At 42.8% G+C, this 17,651-nt stretch overlaps 1 protein-coding gene across 13 annotated transcripts in view; it reads right to left on the minus strand.

Moving 5' to 3' along the window:
• Nucleotides 1-10,402, minus strand: part of LOC122550511 (protocadherin-9) — a 700,876-nt gene extending 690,474 nt beyond the window's left edge. For 10 of the 13 annotated variants that reach the window (XM_043691351.1, XM_043691350.1, XM_043691349.1 and 7 more), the window contains exon 1: nt 3,988-7,262. In XM_043691351.1, coding sequence (XP_043547286.1) covers nt 3,988-7,029 — 3,042 coding nt within the window. In that variant the 5' untranslated portion in view covers nt 7,030-7,262. Of the gene's footprint in view, nt 1-6; nt 675-3,987; nt 7,263-7,807 lie in introns of those variants that run through there. The other 3 variants (XR_006311866.1, XM_043691354.1, XM_043691353.1) reach the window with 3 other exon arrangements.
• Between the last annotated feature and the right edge of the window lie 7,249 nt (nt 10,403-17,651).

The following is a 17,651-nucleotide window of genomic DNA, read 5'->3' on the forward strand; positions in this document are numbered from 1 at the left end:
AGAACAGCAGTTGAACACTCGCCCGTAATGTTTCAGCAAAGGCTGCATGTGCAAATAAAATACTTGGCAAACCCGGTGGATAATATTACACCAGCATATTCAGAAACACATCCAATTGCATCACGGAGTTGTATATTTCGACTATTCATCAAGCAAGTTACTGTATTCACCAAGGCCATGGCAATATTGATACAGTTCTGCATTGATGCTAGAGGTGCTGCATCTTCAAGAGAAACATCTTGGCAGAAGAATGAGTGATTTCAGTTCCCACATCATTTTTCCTGACAAAAGAATCAGGGGTATTGATTTAAACAGAGTAGGCATCAATTCATTGTCTCAAGGACGTCCCCTATAAAGACATGTCCCAATTAACCACGTCCCATAATCTTAAACGTGAGCAGCTGTTCCCATTATCACATTCACTGGATAAATCTCTGTTTAGAGAGGCAACATTCCAATTACAGATGAAGCCAAGGCATGTACACTATGTTTTCAGATATCTTTTCAACATACTGGTCATGAATTTCTCCGACACTTTAACTGTGTACTTGGTGAATTTCAAGATGGGCAAGCGTCGGATGAGAGCCATCTTAACCCCTTTCAGAACAGACTTTTGCTCAGTTTTAACCATAATAAGTTTCCATCTCATACTTTTGGGAATACTGTGCGGAATTCTGCAAAAGAATAGAGCCCAATATTACTCTAATTATAGATTACTTTGAAATAACTTGTTATTACACAAAAGAAAGCAGCCCTCACCTGAATTTGATTTTTGCCTTAATTCTTAATTAAAAGAAGCAGCAATTCAGATCCAGTCTACCTGATCATTCCCTGCCTGTTGCATGTGTCCAATTTAACTGATGCATAAATGCTACTTTTCTCAAATGAAGGCTACAATGACAATGCTTCACAAATACAAAATCTTAATTCTTAATTTATGTTGCAAAGATGAACTCCTGTCTGTAGCACATTAATGCAGATGCCTCACCAAGAGAGAATGGCTCAAGGTAATTCTACCGTGATTACATAAAATTCCCTTGAAGTAATAGTGCAACTGATTTTTATAGCATTGCCAGAAGATTTATTCAGTCCACCCTCTTGCTCCTACAGATATATTCTTGCTGCTTCACCACTGATCATAACCATCAGTGGTGTCTCATCTTGTCATTTCATTTTGGTAATTTGGCACCTAAAGATAATGTTGCAATAGCTGATGGAACACAAATCCAATTTGGCATTCATTCCATGTAGCAGAAATGATCTGAAAGGAGAACATCACTATTCCTAGTGCAGAGGAAGCAGGTGTAATTTCCTAACTAATCCAACTTAAAATTGGTGAGATTTCACATTGAAATGTACTTCCATACGTGCTTCTTAAATTGTTGAAGACATGTCTCAGTCATAACATGTCTCAGTCTACAGTCTGTTGGCCAAAATAAACTGCTCATATGGGTAATCCTAACAAAGATCAGCCTATGACTGTGAAAAGCACTCTATGTTGGTTTGCGTTTCATTTGCTCAGTTTGTGGCAATAATCCTTGTTGCCTTTTTTGTACATGTATTGGCCAAGCAGTGAGTTTTATCAGCAGTAACATTGACAAAACTGACCCTTTAAAAATGCAGAACTATCAAATTTAACATTCACTTTTAAGTACCCTTGAACTACAGAAATCAAAACTGAATGGCATGTTGAAAGATTCCAACATATAATCTACCATTTTAAAATTACTTAATTCTAATGATCTAATAATTCTATTTTCTTCAAATAGATTCTCTACGCTCATACAATGTAGAGTTAAAATATATAAATAATTTGATCTTTAAGATGATTCAGATATTTCTGGCTATCAGATGTAGGCTGGCCTATGATCACAAAAATGAAACATGCCCAATAAGAGTTATAACTTTCAAGAAATTTCAGGAATAAAAAATCCTGATAGCTGGATTATGCTACTAAAAATGCCACAATCCTCAAAATAGTCAAATAACCCTAGTTGTGGCTGTAATAACATACACATTTCACCCTTCTCCCAATATGTCCAATGAAGATAACAATATGTGTATTAACAAGCATCACAAATTTAAAATATAAGTCAGATAGCATTAGCAGTCTTTGGAAATAGTCATATTGGCCAAGACTTCTACAAAGATATAGTTTAGGGTGATGAAGGGTAACTGGTTTTCAGTTTCCAGTTTACTTTGCAACTCATATAGAAAGTATTTAACAATTTAACTCATGCAGTTTTTGCAAACTTGTATCCTGTTCTGCTTCATCTACCATTGTGCATTACGTCTTTGAAAACAAATCTCATTTTATAAACCATAGCTTTTATCAAATTAATAGTTGCATTTTTGATTGAGAGTTTGACATATGTCTTATTTCTAAGTAATGGTCACCACACGCTGAGTCAATGAGCAGGCAGTACTGCAATGTCCTAACACAGAGTAGTACAGGGATAAATACTGTACAGACAATAAAACATCTTTGAAACACAAGCACATTGCAATTTATTTGTTTCTGTTGACTAAATTTACTACTTTCGTTACAAATTTTCCAACTACTTACATTTATTTTGTTTAGTTAGCAGAAATCTGTGCTATCTATTCAGAAATCTTTTGACAGAGACCAAACAATTGAAATGCTTGACCTCAATGACTGAACTGAAAAATCTCTGCACTGACTTTCACTTTTCAGTGCAAACACCTGTCTTTTGTGAATACAAACACTCCACCAAAAGAAGAAAAGTAAGTGTTTCAATGAAATTTTTGGCTTTATGGCTGTGTTGTCAGAGAAACGATTCTGGGATGTATCAGTGCATTTTGTATATGAATACAGACTCTCACTCACTCCCTTTTCCCCATCACAATCTAGCTATTTTTTCTTAGGTGTTATGTCTATGAACCTTACACCACACAACAGAAACTGAACATGTAATATGCGTGTTTTGGCTGCAGATAATAAACACATTCAGTGTGACTGAACCAAATTGTATCAATATTTACTGCTTAAAGATGATCAATCATTGACATAAGGTAATAGCATTATATTGGACCACAATCAGACCTTGAATATATTGCGCATTCTTGCATTTTCAATCGATTTTGAAAATCAATTGTTAATTTTTTTTCCCAATCTTGCTTACTTCATATCACATGACTGTAGATGAAATAACACATAGCATGGCATGAAGAAACAGCAGTGCATGGGGTTCCTCATATGATCAAAACATCTCTATAACTACAAATAAAATAACTGTACTGGTAAACTCAATGCTCAATGCATGGTACAGTGCAACAAACGATATGAAATAATTCAGAAAAGACTCAATGTGCGCCTAAAGTGTAGCATTCCCCTTTATTCACTCAACTTACAGTAACTGACAAAATAATTAGATGTGGTTTTCTAATTGAGAAGCATTTATCTGCAATGCTTCACTTCTTGCACTCGGTTATTGTTTTCCTGGGTCATTACATATGTTTCAAAGTTCATCGCTAAACAAAACTACAGGTGTACTAATGTTCATCTGCAGATAATCATCAAACTACAACTGTCTGGTGCTTTCCAGTATAATTATTACTAGGCAACAGTTTTTCTTCCTTGCACCTTCCCCCACCATCTAGACTGCAGTTGGGCATCTTGCCACTCGCGAGCAGAAAGTGCTCCAGTGCCATCTACAGGCCACGCTTTGTTTTCCTAATTTTCGGTACAATCAAATCATTTCAAATCGGCTTAATTTAGATCTTTATTAGTGAGAAATTAATAGGCCTACACAAACAAATATTTGGCATGACAACATAATAACTTTGTTGATATTCTAACCATTCTATAGTTTGGGTACTTGTGATAATTCTTTTCGGGAAAGTTGAATTTGAAATAGAACCACTTCTACAGTTTTCTTCAGATCACTGCTGTGTTTTGCCCTTGTTTGTACTGGGAAATATACAATTAGAAGAGCTAGTGATAGACTAGTAAAAGCATTCAGTTACCTGTCTGGTGTGCAATGGGCCCTTTGTCTTGAAGCCTCCTTGGGAGCTACACTCTGAGGCACTGAAGTGGTCTGAACTAGTGGAAGAGCGCTTCGACAGGGTGTCACAACCCCCAACGAAGGTGTTGTCCAAAGGGAGCTCCTGAATCACGTGATGCTTTTTCGCAGAAATAGGGGTGTCTGGCTTCAGATGAAAAGAGGGCTGCGGAGAGCCAGATTTGTAATGCCTTGCTAGGTCTGGGCTGTTGGGCTTAAATGTAGTTGGTGGTGTGCTGCCCCAGTCAAATCGTCCTATCGTCTGCTCTTCCAGCTCAGCTGGAAGGGTAATGGTTCCATTGATGGGCTCATGGGCAGGATCATCAGGTTTGGATTCCTCGATGGTAACAAAGTTTAGAAGAGAACTCTTCGGAGATTTTCTTTTCTTCCTTTTCTTCTTTTTGTTCTGCTTACACTCCTGATTAGGAGACATCCATTCAGCACCCTGTTTGTTCCTTTGTGTAGCCTTGAACCTTGAGGACTGCCTGCACCGCACCAATATTGTAACAAAGATGACCACAATCACCACCATGGCTCCCGCCACTATGGCGATCATTATGGTAAGGTAATCCTCATTTTGCCACGGCTGGGTGCCATCTCCAATGTTCTTATCCAGTGGAGTCTCCATTGTCCTCCGTATTAACTCATAGACGTAACTAGCATTGTTTACAGTGTCATTTACATACAAGTAGACAAGCACAAGGGTGTGCAAGGGTTTCGGATAACCTAGATCGCTGATGTTCACAACCAGGCGGTGCAAGCCCTGGTCGACAGCAGTTGGTTTCTCCTCCAAGGTGATATTACCAGTCACAGGGTCAATTCGAAACAAACCTTTGTTATTTCCGCTAACAATGCTGTATTTCAGCTCAGCATTCATACCTGTATCAACATCCACAGCAAACACTTCTGCCACCACGGAACCAGGTATAGCAGACAGGGGTACTAGTTTGAATGAAGAGTTGGAAGGTGGATAGATTACAACGGGACTGTTATCATTGACATCGATGACATTGATTGTAACTTTAGCAATGGAAGTGCGGACTGGTCTCCCCCTGTCTACAGCTTTAACTTCAAAAGTGTAGGAGCTTTGCTGTTCTCTGTCAAAAGAGACGTTAGACCTTATCACACCACTCAGTGGGTCTAGAATGAAATTCGCATTGTCTCCGACGACAGAAGCCATCACCTCTGCGTTGGCCCCTGCATCCAGGTCGGTGACAGTAATCACTCCCACAGTGCTGTACTTTGGTAAGTTCTCAGACACAAAGAACTGGAAGTGGTTATGGGTGAACTTGGGGTTATTGTCGTTCTCGTCCAGCACCGTGACGATCACGGCAGCTTGGCTCTGCAGCGGGGGGTTGCCGCTGTCCCTGGCGGTCACCGTGAAAATGTAACGCTCCTGCTCCTCCCGGTCGAAGACCCGTGAGGCGGTCAGGACGCCCGTCTTGCGGTCCAGGTCGAAGAAGGAGGCGTTGGGCCCCAGCTGGTAGACGATCTCGGCGTTCTTGCCGCTGTCGTCGTCTGTGGCGCTGATGGTGGTCAGGTAGAGGCCGCGGTGGTTGTTCTCGGGCACCGCCAGCTCGATGACGGGCTGGCTGAAGACCGGCGGGTTGTCGTTCTCGTCCTCCAGCCTCACCCGGACCAGGGCGCTCTGGTTCAGGCTGGGCTTGCCCGCGTCCGACGCCACGATCCTGAAGGCGTACTGGTTGGTGCCCTCGTAGTCCAGGAAGGAGGAGGTCTCCAGCAGGTACTGGTTGTCGTAGACTGCCTTGAGGTGGAAGGGGACCTCCTTCTCGATGTAGCAGACCACCTTGCCGTTGACGTCGGTGTCCCTGTCGGAGACGGTGATGAGGGCGATCTTGGTGTTGACCGGGTCCTTCTCAGAGAGGTGCACGGTGCCGTTCACCGGGCTGATGATGTAGCGGATGTCGATGGCGGGCGGGTTGTCGTTCACATCGGTGACATTGACGGTGACGGTGGCGCGGGCGGGGCTGGAGCTGCCGTCGGTGGCCAGCACGGTCATCTTGTGCAGCGAGACGTCCTCCCGGTCGAGCGGGCGCTGCACGGTGATGAGCCCCAGGCTCGGGTCCAGCGCGAAGGAGCGCCGCACCGCCGCCGGGGTTTGCGCGCTGAACAGGTACCGGAGCTCGGCGTTGGAGCCCACGTCCGCGTCGGTGGCGTGCAGCTGGATGACCGAGGTGCCCGGCGGCGAGTCCTCGGGCAACTGCACCTCCAGCTGGCTCTCCCGGAACACCGGGCGGTTGTCATTGACATCGCTGACGGTCACCTGCAGGATGGCGGTGCTGGACTTGGCGGGCACCCCGCCGTCCTCCACTTTGATCTTCATCACGTAGGTGTCCTTCTGCTCCCGGTCCAAGCCCCGCTGCACCACCAGCTGCGGCCACTTCTCGCCCTCGGGGCTCTCCACCACGTCCAGGCCGAGGACGCTCTGCCCGTCGAGCAGCTGGTAGCGCTGCACCCCGTTGGCGCCGGCGTCCGGGTCGCTGGCGGACGGCACCGGGAAGCGGCTGTTGGGCAGCGTGTTCTCCGGGATGGAGATGTTGATCACCGGCGAGGGGAACATGGGCGCGTTGTCGTTCACGTCGCGCACCACCAGCTTCACCTTGACCAGCCTGAAGTGGTCGTTGGGCAGGATCACCACCTCGATCTCGAAGGAGCACTCGCCCGGCTCACCCTCGCCGCCTCCTCCTCCTCCTCCTCCTCCCGGGCACAGCTTCTCCCGGTCCACCCGCTGCGAGCCCGTGTAGATGTCCCCGGTGCCGCTGGAGACCCGCAGCAGGGGCACCTCGCCCGCCTTGGACACCAGGCGGTAGATGAGGTCCGCTCCTCCACCGGCCGAGATGTTCAGGTCCCGCGGGATGCTGCCGATCAGGATGTTCTCCGGCAGCTCCTCCTGGATGGTATAGACCAGCTCCTGAGCCAAGGCAGAGTCCACCGTCAGGCAGGCGAACAGGGCGAACAGCAGGTAGAAATCCCGCAGCTCCATCATAGCGCCGGCAACAGAAAAGGGGCAACACTTGGGTCACACACAATCCATACAAAAAGAAACACACGCAAAAAAAAAACAACCCCCTCTTATCCCTCTCTCTCTAGTGTTGCTGGAAAACAAATTTTCACTCTGTAACAATCCATCGATGCTCCAAGTTACTTTGCTTTTTTAAAAAAAAATTCTGCACGGAGAGGAAAGACCAGGCAGCGCAGATTGTGTCTTTTTCCCCCCTATTTTTCTTCTCTTCCCAACCTCCCCCCCCCCTCCCTTCCTCCCCCCACCCACTCTCTCTCTCTCTCTCTGTGCCCTCCGCCTGCTCGGTGCAATATTTACGATGCACGGTGCACAAAACTGTCGGAGGACGCATGCAGTTCCCAGCCGGCGAAAGCAGCCTGCAGAATCTCCTTGGTACGGTTCAACCGCGTGAAAACCATCATCGTTCAATAAAACGGAGAAGGGGGGGGGGGGGGGGGTTAAAAGCGTAATCTCAGCAACCGAGCCGGCCGTAGTTTGCGATTATCCCACTGTTGCGACAGTTTGCATGGCGAGAGAAGTTGAGAGGGTACAGCAGACAGTAGACGGAACTGCAGGAGCTTCGCATTTTTTTGCCCCCCTCGCCGCTTTAAATCCAGTTTTCTTTAAATGCTGGCTCTTCCTCTGCACCAATTGCCATTCCACCTTTTTTGGGGGGGGGGGGTGGTCTAAAGATGCAACGAAGTTAATAAAAAAAAAGACGGAGCTGTAAGAGGATGCAGCAAGCAACACGAATTTGAATCACCTGTTCTCTTCCTGCGTTCCCTAAATCCTCCGTTCCTTTTCTCTCACACACACTCTCTCTCTCTCGTAGACACACATCCACGTCTCTCCACTGAATCTTCTCCCTAACTCTCGATCAGCCCAAGTGAGTATAGTCCTCCAGGTCCCGCCCCTGGGCCCTGCGCCCATTCGCTGCCCGCTGCCTGTCACTGGGGGTCGGGGATCCAACCCATTGGCTCCGGGAGCTGTCCATCACCCCCTTTAGCCTTGAAAGTTGTGCAGAATTCCTGATCAGCTGCAAGGCTGACGTCACCCACCGCCAGCAAGTGACTGGTGAGGGGCAGGATTTTAATCCCAGGCTCAGACAGACAGAGACACACACACAACATTGACTAACTCAATGCAAGCCTCTCCTCCTCCTGCTGCTGCTGCGCCCCTCGTTGCAGGTGGATTAAGTGCACACGGAAGAATTCACCTGAACACATGGCCCTCAGCACACACCCACCCAAAACCTGCCATTTAAGCAACTCCGTCCTTTAACCCACGCGGTTTGCAGATTGCACAGCACGGGTGTGCATCTGAGGAGGGACTGGATTCACAAGGAAGGTGTAGGCTGAGGTCTGGAGGGAATGTCTCGCGTAGAAAGCAGAGTTGTGTCGAACAATCTATTTCTGAGCTGCAAATGAGATGCAATCGATGCTACGTCGCACCATTTTAAAATATATACCCAATTAACAAGTGACATTTGAACATCAAACCGCAATGACGGGGGTTTTCAATTGGTAACAGTCTCACGCTAACACTCAGTAAAGGCTGTTTCTTTTCCCCCTCCCCACCTTCAGGAAAGAATTCAGAGGGGTTTTGTTTTGTTTATTCTTAATGAAGTGCGCAAAAATGAAAATACTCGCTGATCGAATTAAATTGCAATCACTTCATTGCACAAGTTACCTGGAGGAGAGCGATCAGACAGCGGTGATGACTGCACTGAGCAGGAAAAGAGCTTCCATTTATTCACTGAATCATTCTCATCAACTCCGTACGCGCGCCCAGAGTTTAGGGATTACCGCTTGAAAGCGCACGGACAATCGTGCCCGAAAAGTCTCCTCGACTTCCACTAACAGACTTTGCACTTGACATTCTGTCTTCCTCCCACACTATCTGTCATATAAATCAAGTTGGAATCGAACAGGCAGGATTGTTGGAGAGAGAGAGAGAAGGAAGGGCTCGGAATCAGTATCCTCAAAGAGATGAAGGAGTAGTCGTTTTGAAATCGAGTAGATCCAGTAACCCCGATCTGAATTGTCCGGAATTATTATATTTACCCAGCATCGGAATTACAATATTGTTTCAAAGCGCCGGGTCGGCAATTTGAAGCGATTTGCATCTCCCGAATAATTTGATTTGAGACAGCGGGTGAACACACTTTCATCAACGTGGAAAGTTTCAGTTCCAATTTGTAGCGCACAACTGCGAGTTATGTAACATAAAACTATTTGTTTTTTTTCAGTCTGGCGGGACATAAATTGTACATAAAATAAAACCAAAGCTCAAGTACATCCAGTAAGATAAAAACGTTGCCCCAAAAAAAAGGTTTGCGCGGTTAGTGAGGAGTTTTAGTTTTCAAAAATAACCTGTTTCAAGACATTTTTGAAATTGAAATGCATTGATCTATTAGGGACTAGGCCACAGTTCACAGGCTCCAAGGTGTAAATTACACTAAGGCTGTAATATCTGTAGGGGACAGTTCATTTATTATCCATTCAGAACCTACATCTCACAAGGAAATAGAGATGCCAGGCTGAACTATCTGTAGGTAGGAGACAGATCACCAGCATCCACTGCCCAATAAAAGCATAGGAGACAGAACATACAAGGGGCTCAGTGAAAATTAAAGGGGTGCTCGCCGTAATAAACATAAAAATCTTTGATTTGAGTTTTTAAAATTCTAATATTTAAGTCGGAAATTCTCGCCTTTAAACAAAGCAATTTCATTGAAAAAAAAAGCCCCATGGTAATTTGGAATTCTGTTGTTGGTTATTACTTATCCTTTAAAAGTGCATGGACGTTCACATTTACACGCGATGTGCAGTTAAGGTCAGGTAAATGAGCGGAACTTGAAGTTCGTTTCACCCATCTCCTTACATGGGTAAAGCAAGGCCCCAAAACATCTCTGTCTCTCAATCAATTTCCAGCTAAAACGTTGGTGTCTTTCTCATCAACCCTCCATATAACCTTCCATGAGTAATGTGGATACGTAATCCAACGTTTTATCCCTTTAAAGAAGCCCAGAGGAATTTGCGAAAACTTCAATGCATTATGATGACTTTGTGCTGGGAAATGGTGAATGTAATCGTCTCCGGAGATCCTGCTGAGGAAACAGAACTAATGTTACTGCATTAGTCAAGGCTGCCATCTAGAGGGGCTTTTGTTTAATAGCAGCCTGTCGAAACGCAGTCTTCGCTTTCCCACTGTCCACTCGCACGGCGCATCTCAAGACGGCCATGCACCTGAATCTAAGGATATATTTTAAAAGGGAAATGTGCAGTAGTTGCAATTTGCCACATTCTGCTATAATGTCCCTTGAAATTGACATTATCGATGATATCCAATCAACCAATAAACCAATAAACTTGTTAAAATGTACCTTTTATTTAACAAATGTTTTTATCATTAGTTTTTGTTGTCCACATTATGGAAATAGCCTGTTCTAAGGTCCAGTGAGGTTATGGTTAATCTTTGGCATCTAATCAACTCTCAAACTAAACCCTATATCCTTTCATTCCCACTAAATTCAAAAATTGTTAGTATCAGCCCTGAGTATGATCATGGATGGAATATTCACAGACAAGGAAGAGAATTCCAAAGATTCATAATCCTCTGATACTCTTCATTATCATGAAGTTATTTCCAGTTCCAGACTCTCCAACACCCAGAAATATAAAATTTACGACAAGTGGATACCTAACAGCAATAATAAATCAACTGCAAGTGTGGCAATAGTTCTGTGTCTGCAAACCAATACAACAGCAACACAATTAAGCAGAAAACGCTGTGGAAGTGGAGTCAGAACAATTATAGAAGCTAGTATTTCAAGGCGATAACATTTCGTAAGAACTGGTTTTGGCCAACACGTGTTAACCATGAGAAGGGAAACTTAAAACAGTGAAGGTGAATAAGGCAGAAAGGACACAAGAAATCCCATTGGGAAAAAATTCTGAAATAGAGGTGAATTACACAAGAACTAACAACAACATGCTGCTGGTTATCAACATCCTGAGCATGTGGCTTTTCTCATGAACAAATCCAGTTTTTCCAACTGTATTTGGAATGATAACAAAAACTTCAATTTGCGTAACACCTTTAATATGGTAAAACCCAAAGTAGTTCACAGAAGCATCAGCGAACAAAACCTGACAGCGAGTCACAAGTGGGAGTGTTCGAAGGGGTGACCTAAAGTTTGGTCAAACTGGTATAAGCCTTAAATAAGGAAGGAGGGGGCAAGAGATGAAAAGGATTCAGTTTAGAGTTTTAGGAATAAGACCTGAGGGCTGAATGTATAACTTCCAGAAGTGAAGTGATTAAAATCAAGGAGGAGAAAGTGAGGTCTGCAGATGCCGGAGATCAGAGCTGGAAATGTGTTGCTGGAAAAGCGCAGCAGGTCAGGCAGCATCCAGGGAACAGGAGAATCGACGTTTCGGGCATAAGCCCTTCTTCAGGAAATTAAAATCAAGGACATACAAGAAGACATAATTGGCAAGGGGCCACAAACCCAAAGGATTATTGTCTGGAGTGGTTGTAGGCAATAGGAAAGACTGGCTGGTCAGGGTTACTGTTTTGATTTAAAGCAACCAACATGTTTATGGGCAATAACATATATTCTGTTTTGGTGTGACGGTCCCTTGAAGAATTAGGTTTCTCTGAGACAAGTTCTGGTAAAGTTCCTGCTCTCAATAACTGATCATGAACTTGCCTGGGAAAAAATAATTTTAAATCAGAAGTAAATTATAGGGGTGCATAGAGTTTAGGTACAGTTCTTTTCAAGAGATTCACAAATGAATCTTTGAAACAGTACTCAGGTCAGATGTTGACAGGAAATTGTTTGAGTTGTTGGGAGTATATGTTAAATAAGTATAGATTTTGAGTTGAGAAGTTAAGTATAGATTACAGGTGTTGCAATTTTAATATCTTTAGTTTAACTATTTAAGTGAGGCTGGTTATTAATATTGATGTCCTTTGAATTTGGTGCAGTATAATCTTTTATTTAAACTGTGAATATTGCAACTTCCTTCTTTTAGTAAGTACCTTGGATTTCAGATTCATAAAGAAAAATTACTGGTCTCTACTAAATCATAATACATTCCCATAAATTATTTCACAGAGCACTTTCAATGAGTGAAACACATTGTTGCACGGCAGAGGCAGCTGGAGCATTGGTTTTTCATCACTAATATCTCAGTTTAAAGTCCTTTCTTCCTGCTGAAGGAATAACAGTGTGAAATAAATGATTTTGGTAGGGATTAAACTGATATTGAGCTTACAACCAATACCATAGCCTGCTTTGAAAACAAGATACACATCAATACTCTCACTTGAGAAAACCACAAAGCAAATTGGAGGCTCGGATGGAACATCCGTGAGTGCAGTAGAAGTAAGGGTGCTCTTTTACGATTGGGCTCAATGCTTAATAAAAAGTCCCGCATCAGACACAGGGTCACTTGATGTGAGCACTGGGAACTACAAAGTCCCTTTGTTCCATTATCTCAGTTCATTCAAAGACTTCAAAATTTGTCACCTTCCAGAAACATACAGGAAGCCAATCCAGAGGATGTGGTACAAGTGGAGAATCCAGTACTTTCTTTCAATGGTTCTTATTTTATGCAGATGACATTCAAGCATGGTTGTTATAATTATTAGCTCTTTATGGCAGTTAATGTTGACTTGTTATTTGAAGTTGGTTCACTCCAGCTCTTAGCTGTTGGACATATGAACTAATATGAGCAAATACGACCACTGGCATTGTGTACAGATGCCAACAAGGTGACTTTAGTTTCAACTGACAGTACTGCTTAGCTCTATTGCAAACAGTTGCCAATTTCAACCTGACACACAATGCCCAGTGACTTTTCTGTGACTTCTGAATAATGATGGAATTTGTTGTATGGAGAATATGGCGATTATTTTTTGCATAATCCACCAAGTTTTAGATATACTTGATACACTTTACAGGTGTTATCTTACACAATATGTACATCAATGCCAAAACTCTTCTCCTTGAAAATGCATTCCATTCCATGTAGTGGTACTAATTTGTTTAGATAGGGAAGATATTGGATTCACTGTTCAACAGCCCTGATCAAATTTACTAATGATGATCCCCTGAGTCTGTGACCTCACATCCCACAGCCTTTTAGCTTTCTGCTGCTCATAACATGGTTGGCCATTTTTGCAATCCTTTTTCTTATTTGTCCACTTAAATAGGATTGCTTATTTTGATTCCTGCTCTTTGATCATACAGCAGTGACATCTTTTCCTATGCATACACTGCTACTTAGAAATTGCCCAAAATATACTGGTCTTTGACCTCCATACTTCACCAGTAAACTACTTCCTCATATAATCATCTACAGATATCGGTTTCTTTTTGGACGTTCATTAACATCTAATTTCACCTCTCCATTACCACTCTTGGTACTTCCACTGCATTTATGTTGTCAGACATGCTTATCCAAATTGTGGATCAACTGCAAAATTTTCCAGTTATGCATTGAGATTACTTGGCCTGTTTTCAGCAGCTTCTTTATTTGAATGAAGCATATATTCTGTGCATGTTTGAATACAGTTCTGAAGAAGGGTCACTGGACCCAAAACGTTAACTGATTTCTCTCCATTGATGATTTATCTCTGAAAGTTGCCACCCAGGTAAATAGTGCGGTGAGGAAGGCATATGGCGTACTGGCTTTTATTGGTAGAGGAATTGAGTTCCGGAGTCCTGAGGTCATGATGCAGTTGTATAAGACTCTGGTGCGGCCGCATCTGGAATATTGTGTGCAGTTTTGGTCGCCATACTATAGGAAGGAAGTGGAGGCACTGGAACGGGTGCAGAGGAGGTTTACCAGAATGTTGCCTGGTATGGAAGGAAGATCGTATGAGGAAAGACTGAGACACTTGGGGCTGTTTTCATTAGAGAAAAGAAGGTTTAGGGGTGACTTGATTGAGGTGTACAAGATGATTAGGGGGTTAGATAGGGTTGACAGTGTGAACCTTTTCCCGCGTATGGAGTCGGGTATTACAAGGGGGCATAGCTTTAAATTAAGGGGGGGTAGATATAGGACTGAAGTTAGGGGTAGATTCTTCACTCAGCGAGTCGTAAGTTCATGGAATGCCCTGCCAGTAGCAGTGGTGGACTCTCCCTCTTTATGGGCATTTAAGCGGGCATTGGATAGGTATATGGAGGATAGTGGGTTAGTATAGGTTAGGTGGGCTTGGATCGGCGCAACATCGAGGGCCAAAGGGCCTGTACTGCGCTGTATTCTTCTATGTTCTATGTTCTATGATGCTACTAGACCTCCTGAGGTTTTCCATCAATTTCTGTTTTTTGTTTCAGATTTCCAGCATCCGCAGTTCTTTCAGTTTTGTGTCTTTCTCAAGTCTCTTTCTTGTGACTTAATGTTGATGAATGTAAGACAAAAAACTTTGACTTCTTCTCTCCTTTTAAATCTAGAATATACATTTAGCCTCAGTTATAGTAGCAGCAATGCCCATGTCCCAAGAAAGTCCCTTCAAATGCACTTGATTGCTCATAAAATATCATGAAGTGTGCTCTATAAATGCAAGTCTGTCACTTCTTTTATTAATTAATCCCATTTGACAAGAAAGAGTTGAATGCTGTTCTCGATATCAAGTCACAGACAGAATCAAAGGTGTCACCATTACAGTGTCACTCCCGTTCCCCATAATTACAAATATCAACATGAATTTATACCAGGATTTTTTTAAAAAAAAGACTGTTTTTGAGATATTATGTGAAAAGTTAGTTCTACACACTGAACTCTGTGGGAGAAAAAAAATCACAAAGTGGTGATCTGTGTTGTGGGCTTGCCCACAATATCTATTCATTGAGAGTTCCTTCTCTGCATTTCACCAGGTTCTATGCACAGAGGAAATGTGTGCACTGAAGCAGGAGTCAGAAAACAACAGCTCCAGCACGAAGGTCTCACTATGTCTCAGTCTTACACAAAAGAGACTTGTGAACAATATGCCCATAGAGGATATCCTTTGAGACACTTGACTATTCTTTTGCAGTCTCCAGACTCAGCTATCTCCCAAGACCGCTTTCCCAACTTCCACCCAAGTAAGCATCACTTCATTCAAAAGTGTACTTGCCTGAACTCTGTCCTACATTATATTCCATTTGCCGATCAGCCCAGTAGTACATTGTTTATTAGACTGCAAACTGAAGTTCTCAACCTATATTTAAATCCATTCTTGGACTTGACCCTCCCTCATTTCCTCTGGACCTACAACTGTCCCATTTTCCCCAATTCAGGTCTGAAGCGTGAAGTGTGGCTCAATGTGCTTAAATGCCAGAAGTTGTTATTGTTTTACATGCTATCGACCCTGTTTACTCAATTATGTGCTCATCTCTTCCATTTCCCTGAGCCACCCAGGCTGTGACTCAGTTTCTTCTGAGACAGAGGAAGTGGGTGTGAGCTCAAGTCCTACTCCAGTGCTTTAGTGCAAAAATCAAGGCTGACATTCCATCAAAATTCCATTCTGAGGGAGCAATGAATTATTAAAGGTGCTGTTTTGGAGATTTAAACTGAAGACTAATTTATCCTCGCAGGTGGATGTAAAAAATCTTGTGGTTTCTTTTGAAGAGAAGCAGGAGAATGTTTTCCGGGGCAATATAATATTAGAATGTAAAGTTACTTCCTGTTTTAATCATCCCACCCCTCTCTTACCTCAGAATATCCTGGATATTGTACACCATACAAAAACCCAGAACGTTTAGGGTGAGAAGGGAATAATTTAAAACAGACCTAAGGGACAACTTTGGTGCATGTATGGAATGAGCTGCCAGAGGAAATGATGGAGGCTGGTACAATTACAACATTTAAAAGGCATCTGGATGAGTAGATGAATAGGAAGAGCTTAGAGGGATATGGGCCAATTGCTGGCAAATGGGACTAGATTAGGTGAGGATATCTGGTCAGTGTGGACAAGTTGGATCAAAGGATCTGTTTCTGTGCTGTACATCTCTATGACTCTATAACTATCCTGCCCAATATTTTTTCCCTGAACTAATATCATTAAAAAGCAAGGTTATTTAGTCATTAATGCATTGCTGTTTGTGAGAGCTTGTGTGCACAAATTGACTTCCCCATTTCCTACATTACAGCAGTGAATGCAGCTTCAAAAATATTTCATTTGTCGTGAAATACTAGGGCATGACATGATGTTATGAAAGGTTACATTTAAATATGTGTTTTACTTTCTATGCTAACGCCTCTCTCTTTGCTTCCACCATCACTTGAATTTATATTGCACCGAGTGAAATGTCCCAAGATGCTTTTCAGAGCATGAACAGACATTCAGAATCATTCTATTTGCAGTCCCAGACTTTGCAGTTCTTTAGCAGTAACTGCCAAAAATATGATACCAGCTGGGATTAGTGTCAGTTTGTTGGCAATGTTCCTGAATAAAATAAGCTGTAACACATGCCTGTATCAGAACTTTTAAATGGATCTGCTTAAATTGATGCATCTCTATAACCGATAGGTTACCACTTCAGCCCACTCCTTGGAACAAGTTCAATTCAGTCTTCAACACCAATGGACCAAATGGCAAGTTACTCTGTTGTGTTTGGAGTCACTCTCGTCAAGATTAAGCAACAATGATTTTTGTCAACTGAATGCTTTTTGCTCTTGAATAGAACAGAGGTGCGTTAAATATTACTAGTGACTGGAACAAAACAGCCATATCCATTTGTTTATTAAAAATAATGCTGTCATTGTCAGACCACTGATTATCAGGACTCCATCCAAGACATCCTGTGTGACCCCAGCCACCTCATTTAACTTTCACTCCCTACATCACTGTAGCAAAGGATAGCAATGTGCACACTCAACAAAATGCACTAGAGCAACCCCCACCAAGGCTCCTTTGATAGCACCTTCCAAACCATTGATTTTTACCACCTAGAATGAAAGGACTACAGATACATGGAAACACCACCACTTGTTTGTTCCCCTCTAAACTACACAACAACTTGACTATTGCTGGTCTTTCATTGTCACTGGGTCAAAATCCAGGAACACTCTTTCTAACTGTGGATGCATCTGGAAGAAATGGACTGCAGCAGTTCAAGATAGCAGCTCACCACCACCTACTCAAGGGCAAAGACAGATTGGCCATAAATGCTAACCTAGCCAGTAATGTCTACACCCCATTCACAAATAAATCAAGAAGTAGGAAGTAGTGAATGAGTGACTGTGAATATAGTAGCAGATGCATTCTTATCTCCTTCTGTCACTCTGGGTACATTTGCAGATGTGTGATGTGAGACACAGAAGAGATATAAAAAAAAGGAATTACTGACTAGTACTGTGTGCATCATAAACAGTTCTAAAGATATGAGTCTTTTCAATCAGCAAACTCAGGCAACAAGCAAGACAATATCAGAAGGATACTGATATTGACAATGAGTGGAGTAAACTAGACTTCACAAAAGTACATCTGTGTCAAGATTTTCACCTTTTTGTATCAAGTTATGAAAAAACTGGATTTCTTTTTCTCAACGGAGAATAAATTACCATTTGGCCGACAAACAAGAGAACAATTCTGAGTTTGTAACACCAGCAATGACA

This window comes from Chiloscyllium plagiosum, chromosome 6 (assembly GCF_004010195.1).
Source record: "Chiloscyllium plagiosum isolate BGI_BamShark_2017 chromosome 6, ASM401019v2, whole genome shotgun sequence".
In the NCBI taxonomy this organism is placed as follows: domain Eukaryota; kingdom Metazoa; phylum Chordata; class Chondrichthyes; order Orectolobiformes; family Hemiscylliidae; genus Chiloscyllium; species Chiloscyllium plagiosum.